The sequence below is a fragment of the Cololabis saira genome, chromosome 13 (assembly GCF_033807715.1).
Source record: "Cololabis saira isolate AMF1-May2022 chromosome 13, fColSai1.1, whole genome shotgun sequence".
Lineage (NCBI taxonomy): Eukaryota > Metazoa > Chordata > Actinopteri > Beloniformes > Belonidae > Cololabis > Cololabis saira.
In genome coordinates, this window is record NC_084599.1 from 9,548,901 (window position 1) to 9,560,297 (window position 11,397).

At 42.0% G+C, this 11,397-nt stretch overlaps 1 protein-coding gene across 1 annotated transcript; it reads right to left on the reverse strand.

Moving 5' to 3' along the window:
- Positions 1–417: 417 nt before the first annotated feature.
- On the reverse strand, positions 418–9,648 carry dpt (dermatopontin). The gene is made up of 4 exons (XM_061737014.1): positions 9,278–9,648; positions 3,510–3,635; positions 1,309–1,416; positions 418–1,115 (listed from the first exon to the last, which is right to left on the reverse strand). Exons 1-4 carry the CDS (start codon positions 9,550–9,552, stop codon positions 1,049–1,051), a joined length of 576 nt encoding a protein of 191 aa, XP_061592998.1. The 5' UTR covers positions 9,553–9,648; the 3' UTR covers positions 418–1,048.
- Positions 9,649–11,397: the final 1,749 nt, after the last annotated feature.

An 11,397-nucleotide genomic window follows, 5' to 3' on the forward strand; every position in this document is an offset into this window, starting at 1 on the left:
TTTCCCATCTTTCCCATATCAAACAAACTCAATGCAGCTTTATAAATTGTAGACTTACAGTATATTCAAATAATAATAATAATGTGTGAGTTAATCCTCTCTTCGTGCTCTTTGAAGTGAATCATATTGCCAAAACTCATTTCTGTTTCATCCCCTCGTCGTGTTTTCATGCTGTGATATCATGGCCCAGAAGTGATTAGCTGTTGACGGTAATCCCCAATCCCAGCGCGGTCCAAGCAGCACGTGAGCACACAAACACAGGCTGGCTTTAAGACTTGTGTTTTGGCAACATGAGTAGTTTGAAAACATCTAGTCAACTGTGGCTGTGTTTGTTGTCTATGTGCTTTTGGAGAGGTTTTCCTGAGCCTTTTTAGTGTTCAGAGATGTTCATAGTTCCACATTGATGGAGTCTATCCATTTAATTTACCCTTTTTTATTGTATTTAAACTGAAAACAGCAAAGTTTCACATTAAATACATTTTAATTCCCATTTTCACACAGTTACATAAGTTTAAATACAGGATATAACTGCCAAACCTAACGTGATGTAATGAAGGAAGGATGGACTGGCATCACACTTTATTGTTTGCTGTTCTCTTGCTGCCAGGAACTGATTTATCCCAGCGTTTCTTTCAAACGTTACTACCAAGAGAATACCCCAGCCAGGCCGCTTTTACGAGCCTGAAAGTCAGGTGACATCATCCATGTTTTTCACTCCCATGAAGACGGCATCAGATAATTGTTCTTGCTGTGGAGAACACTTTCACAGGCTGCCAGGGTTTCCTAGTTCAGTCCAGATCTCACGTGGACCCGTGGTTTACTTTAACAGTTATATGATATAAATCTTTTCCCATGCTAAACTAATAAAAATGGTGATTACAAGCTCATGTCACATTCCTGAAGTTAGTCTATTTATTAAAAGTAAATATATGAATGAAAACATGAACTATATGAGTTTTCTGTTATGTCAATATTATGGCTTGGCTTTAAAGAAGCAGCGATTATGTATTTAAAGTGTTTATGAGTCAATAAAATGCTCCTTCCAAGTCTATAAATTCTCAAATTCACAATCAAAGTCTGTCATTCTGCACAAGATGTACTTCCACTGCCGATCTCTGAAAGAAAGGATAAACCGCATCACGTCAGCAATCACAAAATGATCAAAGCTTTCACAAGGTTTTTGTCTCAACGGCCAGAAAATCATACAACCTAGCTTTTTTATTATTGATGAGAAGATGATAAGTCTCAACTTCAGCCAAATTGCATCAAAAATGTCTGGAAGAAAACAGAAAGCAGTTGTGGACAAACCTCAGCACTCCGCTGAAGGTGGTCTGGGCTCCTCGGACGAAGTAGCCGTAACTCGGGACGATCATCTCTCCCTCTTCCCTGTAGTTTTCAGGAACGTCGCTCGTCTTCCTGTGAGAGGTGGACAAAGACTCTTGAGCAGTCTGGAGAGTTAGCCGCGTAAACTCTAACCTGCCGGTTCATTCACTGTGTTTGAAGGAAACATGTTTCGAGCTCTGCATCTTTAAAGCACTCGTGGATACAGCTGGCCATCACCAAATGTGTCGTATTTGGTACGTGGATTTTTCAAACCTTTGACCCACTCACATAATCAAAACATTTGCAAAAACAAAATTGTATACAACTAAAAAGTAAAAATATTGTGGTAGTCATAGACTTGCTATTAACCCTTATACTGTCTTTGGGTCAAAATTACCTTCCTTCTGTCCTTCCTTCTGTGGCCAGGTGGAACCTTTCCATTGGCCAGGTGTTTTGAGGCAGGGCATATATACCTGTGACACCGGGCGGGGTCGAGGAAACAAACATTTCCACCTTGTGGCGTTGGGTGCAGCAGTGTTGTCAATGTTGTTGGCCGTGCAGTTTCACTGAGGGTAGTTGCTGTTATGCCTGAGCCGGTGTTGAGCAGGTACTACTTTTTAATGTGACGATTTTTGTTTTGTTTTATTGTTTGTTTCAGTGTGGTATTTGTGACACCAATTGAGAGCTGATGCTTCTTGGGTTAAACAGTAAGAAGCCAGACTGAGGTCATGTTGCCCAGTGTGAAGTGTGTCTGTAAAGTAGTACACCGTACTGAGGTGAGTGTGCACCAGGCCAGTGGTGTATTTATGTATATGCATCTCTGGCAAACTTTTAAGTGGGTCTTTGTGTCTGCAGGAGTCGTGGAGCAAGTAGCCTGCTCCAGTCCACTGTGTCTATTCAGACCGAGCTTGAGCACCTTTTGAGATCACTGTGATTTCTGTATACTGAAGCTAGTGAGTCTGGGAACCTCAAAGCACTATTGCACATTGGAGATCTGGTCATTAGTGGTATCTAAATACCTAGTTTGTCTCCTTTCATTTTGTTGTGTAGCAGAATGTTTTTCTTTTTTTGTATTCCCTGAAATCCTCTTTTTTTTCTGTCTTGATTCTGACTTTATAATAAAATAATTATTTTTATATTTACCTCAGCTGACTGACTGCTTCTTACTGTTGGTGATCTTGTCACGAGGTTACCCTTCCTTCCTTCCTTCCTTCCTTCCTTCCTTCCTTCCTTCCTTCCTTCCTTCCTTCCTTCCTTCCTTCCTTCCTTCCTTCCTTCCTTCCTTCCTTCCTTCCTTCTTTTCTTCCTTCTTTCCTCCCTCCCTTCCTTCCTTCCTTTTTCCCTTCCTTCATTCTGTCCTCCCTTCCTTCCTTCTTTCCTCCCTTCCTTCCTTCTTTTCTCCCTTCCATCCTTCCTTCCTTCCTTCCTTCCTTCCTTCCTTCCTTCCTTCCTTCCTTCTTTCCTCCCTTCTTCTCTTCCTCCTTCCTTGACCCGAAGACAGTACAAGGGTTAATACCCAATCTATAAGAAATATGGTAGAAACTAACACATGAAAATGAGGAAATAAACACTTCAAAGAACATGATTTCGTATCATACTGGATAGTATTAAGGAAATTGTGGAGAGCGGGCTTTTTATGGGCACATATGAGTTTAAAATGTTTCTTAGAGGGGAGCAGTGACCTCCTGAAACCTCTGCTTGTCTCCTGTTAAACCCAGAGCTAGTCATTTTTTGCATGAACTAAACGTATTAGAAATGAGTGGCAGGCTCATTTACGCTGGTCTTTAGCCAACTTCACACTGAAATCTCATAATACAGCTGCTCTGGGGAGTTGCTGATATGTCAGCTTTACACTGCTCATATCGATAAAGCTGAAGGCGACATAATTGCAGAAGTGCAAGCTGGGATATTGCACCAGGCGAGACGTCACGTGACTCTGTGTCACCTGCGTCATCTTTTGACACACAACTCATTAATCCTTTGTTTCATCATGTGTTAGCACATCCCAAAGGGCAACAGCGGCACAATGACGACGCTCTTCTGGCTCAGAGCTGCTCCCATAGAGAAGGAGGTGGAATATCTCCTTTAACAAGCCGTGTGTAAGGGACGATGATTTTCATCCTAACTCCCACAACAGAGGAGCTCAAAGTTACAGGAAATGTCTTGGTAGCACAGCGAGAACGTACATGCAGGAGTAGGGACAGCGGCGTTTGTAGTAGCAGCAGTAAAACTGCCATTCCCGGTCCAGGGTGGACTCAAAGTACTTGCTCTGGACTCCCGCCACCAGGCCGTTGCGTGTGCACGTGGAGGTCCTGCAAAGACACAAGGCATAGATTCATTAAAGTTCTGTCATTTCTCTTTATTCCAACATGACCTCTAACAGGAACAACCCTTTGCATAAAAGGAATATTTTCATACTGTTTGATGAAATACAGCACAAATTCCCAAAAGGTTGGGATACTGTGAAATGTAGATAAAAACAAGATTTTGTTTTGGCTTGTTATCTGGGGGTGCTGAGTGAATACTGGATACACTACAAAAGCATGGCTTTGCAGTGGAAGAGTCCGGCGCTGAACTGGCCTGCCTGCATTTCAGACCTTTCCCCAATCGGAATAAATTTGGCACATACTGAAGAAAAAAAAAAAAGAGACAAAGATAAGCCAGGACTGTTGTCTGAATCCTATATCACACGAGAACAGGACCACATTCCTTTGCTAAAACACCGGCGACTGGTCTCCTCGGTTCCCAGACAAACGTGGACGGTTGTTAAAAGAAGACGGACGGCTGCACAGTGACGTCACATGTCCCAACTTTTCTGAGATGTTGTTGCCAGCAGATTCAAAATGACCTTTTTCTTCTTTCTTTCATAAAATGGGACATTTCCTTATGTGTTTCTTATGTCAGGGGTCGGCAACCCGCGGCTCTAGAGCCGCATGCGGCTCTTTAGCGCCGCCCTAGTGGCTCCTGGAGCTTTTTCAAAAATGTTTGACCTTTTTTTTCCTTTTTTTCTTCTTTTTTCCTTTTATTTTGTTTTTTTTCTCTTTTCTTTCTTCTTTTTTCTTCCTTTTTCCTTTCCTTTTTAATCTCGAAATTTTGACTTTTTCCTCGAGATTGTACTTCAACATTAATCTAAATAATAAAGACATTTTGACTTTTTTCTCGATATTTCGACTTTTTTTTCAACATTTTGACTTTTTTCACGAAATGTTGACTTTTTTCTCCACATTACGACTTTTTTCTCGGCATTTCGACTTTTTTCTCAACATTTCGACTTTTTTCTCGGCATTTCGACTTTTTTCTTAACATTTTGACTTTTTTCTCGAAGTGCATAATGAAAGAAATAATCTTACCCCAGTTATTACTAATATAGATACATGCAGCATGTCTTGCCTTCATTCTAAGGCATTCTAAGGCTTCATTTCCAGACATCTTTGTTTTTTGTGTTTTTGGTTCTATGTGTATAGAATATAGGTTTTTTCATTTAGCAACTCATTGGGTTTTGTTTTGACTAATAATTGACACAGTGTTTGAACTACGTTGAAATGGGGTGTCGTACTTGTTGTCTGAGGGTGCCGTTTGTTTACGGCACATACACTAGCTTGGCATCCAAGAATAACAGGTCCAAGCAGCAGGAATGCAGCATGTGCAGACTTTTGTCATGGCAACATGAACACAGCCCTCAGTCATTCGGCCAGTGGGGGTAGCTCCCTGCAGGGCGATGTCCTACCCAGTTAAGTTTAAAAGACGGCTACGGTAAAGTGAGGCAGGCGTGGCGGCGATGAAGAATATTCACAGTGTTTGCAGTGCAACAAAAGGGCTGGCTGCTGTAGAAATGAACTCAGACTAAATCTAAAGTGCGCAGCTGTGCTCTCCTCAAGACCACAAAGGAAAAAAAACACGTATAGATAGAAGAAGTAAACAATTTAGGTACACGGTTCAAGGTTATAGTTCCCCCTGCCAGTAGCTTTTATTCAAAACCTTAAATGAGATAAATCCTTCACTGAAGCTGATAGTTAGTCAGATGTGTTTTTCTGAGGCGGTGACAGCTGGACTGGAGTAAAATTGAGTCTTGGCCATGAAATTTAAGGTTGACACGAGCTTTCTTTCTTCTGTTGGAGTGGATATACTGAATGAGCGTGCCGTGAATTTTTGGTGCACAGTCTGTTTTGACAATTCATATTTTATGAGCGGTACTTTGTACCAAATTCAGGAATGGGCTCAGACCTGAGGCCTGTAAACTACAGCGGGGGATGAAGCTTGCTACAATACACTGGTGGTAGACGTGTTCCCAGGAACTGTCAGCTGAAGATACTCCGGAGAGAGATGATGTTTCCCACAGACCTGAGGGGACTGGGCTGTGTTTCTTCTGAATGAGAAAACACTGGACAGAAAAGTCATTTTTATGAAAGAACACATGTGGAATGTGCAAGGCCTTTTTTTTCTGTGTCAGTAAACTCAGAGCTGCAGAGTAGCTCATCCTTGGTCTTTATAGGTTTTGTAACTGAAGTTAGAGGTGACCTGATGCAAAGGTGTTTTTTTCCTTTTATTTTCTTTTTTTAAGCAGTGATGATCAGAGATCATCAAAAGCATTGCTGGAATCTGTGGCGCCTCCAACCAGTGCTGTTAAAACTTTCAGAAATGGCTTTTTCATTTCCTTGAGGAGGCAGTACATTATTTCCAATGACATATCTTAACTTAAGTTACGTATTTCTGTATTGCATTTATGCAGAAGTGGGAAAAAACAGCTTTATTGAGGTGATACTTTACTTCTGTATGCAAAACATAAGAAAACATGCTCAGGGGTAAATTAAAATACTTATGTAGTACTTTTATTGTATATCCTCGTACATATGACTTCTAGTACACAGAGCCTGCTAGTCAAAAATGCATGCTAGGTTCATTGGTGATTGTAAAATCCCCATAAGAGTGAGTGTGAGCCTATAAATTAGTTTGGAAATCATGAGAAGATGACCAGAGTCCTCTGCTGAGGGACAGATTTCAAACCAGCTGAAATGAATCACACTAACAGGTCACACAGTATTTAAACTGCCCCCCCTCCCAACTGTAGACGGGGCTAACGACCTTGTTTAATTTATGATATTTACACATTTATCTTTTGGACATGACTTTTGGCAGAGTTAACACCCTAGTGGGTGAAGGAATGAGTGAGCCTGCCTGTGATAAACTGCTGCAGCGACACCCCTCAGATGTTTCCACTGAAGGTTTGTATATTTACAAGCTGAAAAATGATGCAGGTGTTGGCAGTAATCCTCAAATGTCTTTCTATGGCCCCCTGCACAAAATGAATCCACCAACAGCAGAGGTGTCAAGTAACGAAGTACAAATACTTTGTTACCTTACTGAAGTAGAAATTTTGGTTATCTATACTTCACTGGAGTAATTATTTTTACTTTTACTCCTTACATTTTCACGCAATTATCTGTACTTTTTACTCCTTACATTTTAAAAACAGCCTCGTTACTCTATTTCATTTCGGCCTTTAAAAAAAAACTATCCAGTTAAATTGCTCCATCCGGATAGAGTGAATTTGGTTGTGGTTGTTTCAGATGTTCTTGTCCAGTTTTGTTCTTACATCCCTCAGATTCCTGCAACTTTTGCAACTTTTTGCATCATAACAATACTTATAGGCAACTAGTCATCATATCTTCTGCTCTCTGAAACACATGTTAATGCTCAATAGTACACATATATGGTTCTTTAATATATTTGCATTATACTAAGATGCATTCATTTTCAATGGCTTTTGTCCTTAATGGCTTTTTTCCCCCTTACATTACTTTTACTTTTATACTTTAAGTAGTTTTGAAACCAGTACTTTTATACTTTTACTTGAGTAAAAAACTTGAGTTGATACTTCAACTTCTACAGCAGTATTTTTAAACTCTAGTATCTATACTTCTACCTGAGTAATTGAGTAATGAATGTGAATACTTTTGACACCTCTGACCAACAGTCTCCTTACTCCTGGAACGGTTGCGCAGGTGTAAAGTAACCTGGTAAGCCATCCTTACTTTTTCTCTTGGATACAGTCAATTTGACAGGTTCCTCTGGATTTGACCAATGGACATAGGAGACACCGCCTCTGGATGTTTTAGGATAGGTAAAACCATTCAGCAGCAACCCAACTAGTATCAAAAAGACATCCAAAATGGCGTGGCGTGGAGTAGGAATACTAGCGATTGACACTTATCCACTTCATCCATGGTGTTTTTAGCAATTCTGCAGCAATTTTGATTGTTTTGAATGAGTTTTCACATAAAGCCCACCAAACTGCAAGAGGAAATTCACGAGAGAGTGTTTTTGCAAAGTGACTGGGTGTAGCTGGCCAGGCTAAGTGTGTGTACTGCACTGGCTCTTGGTTACATTAATCCACAATGTGTTACTTTCTTATAGTGCACAAGTCCGTGCAGATGCAATCCTGTTTATAAACCGGTCCTTCAGTTCAGCGAGTATAAAAATGACTCTCTGAGCAGGTGTGTGGTCCCTCAAACATCTAATTAGTTAATAAAATGTACTGAAGCCCCCCCTTCTTCTCATTATTTCTTTGGGGTTTAAGTAGGCAGCTTAAACTCTAACGTCCAGGAAAGCTGTATTTCTGTGAGAAAAAGGCAGAACGGTTCGCCAAAGGTTAGTAAAGTTATCAGATTTCTTGCCTGAAATATTTGTCAGACACGTTCTCACACATGGAAAAACTCTCAAATGGCACCTGGACAGAAGGATACACGAAACAAGACACAATGCACCTGTAAAGTTCTAGTACTGTTAGTGCCGTACGTGTCACCAATCAGGCTCATATGTATTGTGCACGCTCTCTTTTCTAAATCCTCCGAACATTTGGGGAAATTGAATTTTCTGGACAATCAACAGACAAATCTCTGAAACTGCTGCTGTATTCACACATAGACCCACATGGACATGGGAGTGTGCTTTGCTGGCTGGCTGGGTAAAGTGCACACACTTTCTGTTTCTGTGATAGACAGTCATATAGGGACATTGTAAGAAAAAAGATTAAACAAATGTTTGTTTTGTCACAGGCTTCACATGACCTTATTCTGCTGTTATATAAACTGTGAGCAGCTTTTGACTGTTTCACCACACGCCTTAAGTCACCGCTCAAATATTCAAATGAAATAACAGGTGGTAACAGGCAGTACTCGAATTGTAAAAAAATAAATCAGGGGGGATGGTGTATTTTATCATATGGGGACAGATAATTAGTGCTGATTACAAATAATATAATATATTACAAATAATAGCAGTGACCAAAACACCTGCAGAAATACTGCAGGAATGACATAGCAGCAGTTAAATGCAGCCTTCTGTAAACTTTAAATATCCACTGGGCTTACATCAAATACATCAAAACACAACAATAAAAAACACTTTCATGAACTTATCAATATGACTCTGTCCTTCACAGGATAAGTAAAATGGATCACTGCAAAAACTCAAAATCTTAACAAGAATATTTGTCTTATTTCTAGTTAAAATGGCTCATTTTAGTAAAAAAAAATCTCATTACACTTAAAACAAGACTCATCACTGGAAAAAACAACAATTTTCACCTGTTTCAAGTAGATTTTAACTTGAAATAAGTAGAAAAATCTGCCAGTGGAACAAGATTTTTTTGCTTGTAATAAGAAGATAAATCTTGTCCCACTGGCAGATTTTCCTACTTATTTCAAGTTAAAATTGATCTGAAACAGGTGAAAATTGTCACATTTTTCTGGTGTTGCTTTTCTGGTGATGACTCTAAATGTTGAAATAGCAGTAAAACCACATTCATTGATGAAATGACATAAGGGATGGAAAGGGGGGATGACAGTTTTACAGGGGGGGATGATTTGGACCGCTTTTATTTCAGGTGGGATGCCATCCCCCCTCATCCCCCCCTCAACTCCAGTACTGGTAACAGGTAAGTGCGTGGACTCACCACTCCATCCCAGCACGGCTGATGTCGTCCCACCAGCAGTCACTGGGTTCCCCCAGGCCCGCCGGTGTGGGCTGGCACTCGAACGACCACAGGCGGTCCGAGCCGTCGGCCTCGCTGAAGTAGCTCCGGGCGGCCACCAGAACCTCCCCGTGGGGGCACTGGAAGTTGAAGCCCTGCCGGTACGCGTTGACCCAGCCCATGTCGTGGTGGTCGTAGGACTGAGCCGCCGCCGTGGCCAGCAACGAGAACGCCAACAACGCCAGAGCAGGAGTCATGTTGAAGAGATCAGTCCGACTGCTGCGCTCCCTCACAGCTGCCTCAGCTTATGCTCCTCCGAGCCCTTTGTTGTCCAGATGTTTGGTCTCCCAGAGTGATGTGTAATTTACTGGGCGCAAGACAAATCCAAAAGTGGTCCTTTTTTTTCCAGATTTTAAGGTAGACTCCGACCCAGAGCATTAACAAAGGCATGGAGAAGATGAGGGTTTTCCTTAAAAAAACAAGCTCTTTCAGGTTACACGTGAGTCAAATATTTATATGATGCGTTGTCTGACTGGGGGGAGCGTTCATGTGTTAACCGTCTAAACATACAGCTAGCTCTGCTGTGTGAGCATAACAATGATTTACTGGCTTATTTTGTCACTTTTGATCACGTATTCTAACCGTTTCATTATCTCAGTTAAACCGACTTTATCTGGGAAAATGTCAAGGGGGTTGCACACGTTGATAAGTAGGAGGTCAAGAGCTAAAGTTGATGTGTTGAAGGCAACAAAAAAATAAATAGGGAGTTAATTACTGAAAGATCAGAGCTGTTTTGGCTGAATAAGAAATGAATAGCTATATAATAGCACGGTGGCTTAGTGGTTAGCACTGTTGCCTCACAGCAAGAAGGTCCCCGGTTTGACTCCCAGGCCCAGCAGGACCTTTCTGTGTGGAGTTTGCATGTTCTCCCCGTGCCTGCGTGGGTTTTCTCCGGGTACTCCGGCTTCCTCCCACAGTCCAAAAACATGCATATTAGGTTAATTGATGATTCTAAATTGCCCATAGGTGTGAGTGTGAATGTGTCTGGTTGTTTGTCTGTATATGTGGCCCTGCGATGGACTGGTGACCTGTCCAGGTGAACCCCGGCCTCTCGCCTGAAAATAGCTGGGATTGGCTCCAGCAGAACCCTGCAAAGGATAAAGTGGGTATAGATAATGGATGGATAGCTATATAATATTGAAAAGCCCTGGTCTTGCTGAAGGGTCTGGTTCATACCGTCTACTTGAGAGTCGACGATTGGCAGCATCTCCTGGCCTGTTTACTTTTGGAGGCTCCAAAAGGCCGGCGTGAACCCCATCATGGTGAGTCGTCCATAGCCAGCTCATTAGTGCACCACGTGTTCTTTTCTCCCTTCTTCCTGTCTCCTGGTTCATGTGTGGCTGCTCCGTACTGTTAACAATGATGTCCTTTAATTTAAAGGAGCATGAGGCTCCTTTTAAGAAATGAGACTCTCTAGCGCCACCCTTCACCACGACGGCCGTTGGGGGTACTGCAGCCAACAGTGAAGCCGGCACGGGAGAACGGGGAGAACGTGCATGCAGCGTCATGTGACGTCACATCCGCCGCCCAGCGCGGGAAATTCGGGACCGAATTGCAGCACATTTTGCAGCACACAGCCTGTTCAAGGCAAAGGAGAGATACACTAGAGGGCTCATTCTTTTGGGTTTGGAACGCTTCATCTGACATTATTACTAGAAAACTTAAAATGTATACGGATTTTTTTCATAAATCCTGCCACAATCCGGCCTCAAGCTCCTTTAAAGGGGACCTATTATGAAAAACACGTTTTTTTTCTTGCTTTAATATATATAAAGTGGTCTCCCCTCAGCCTGACAACTCAGAGAAGGAGGAAAGCAACCAAATTCTGCAGTGTCTGTACAGCCGCCCGGATGAGCCGTCCAGTGTGATGTGGCTTCTACGAGCCGTTCAGATTCGGCTCCCTTTCGTTAACGTAACGAAAATGCAAACCACGGCCACACTATAAAACCGTGTAACTGCATGCGAGCGTCCAACTATCGTAGCACTGCGTGACATCGGACGCTCTCTGTCCATCTCCCTCCAGCAGCTGCCACTTTATTGAG

Bases quoted from the DNA above. Each gene is read 5' to 3' on its own strand.
- dpt (XM_061737014.1), bottom strand. From the start codon at position 9,552: ATGACTCCTGCTCTGGCGTTGTTGGCGTTCTCGTTGCTGGCCACGGCG. The intron at 1,417-3,509 runs GTACGTTCTCGC...CACCTCTCACAG, and splicing joins CGCTGTCCCTACTCCTGCAT to GAAGACGAGCGACGTTCCTG. The intron at 1,116-1,308 runs GTTTGTCCACAA...CCTTTCTTTCAG, and splicing joins ACCTTCAGCGGAGTGCTGAG to AGATCGGCAGTGGAAGTACA.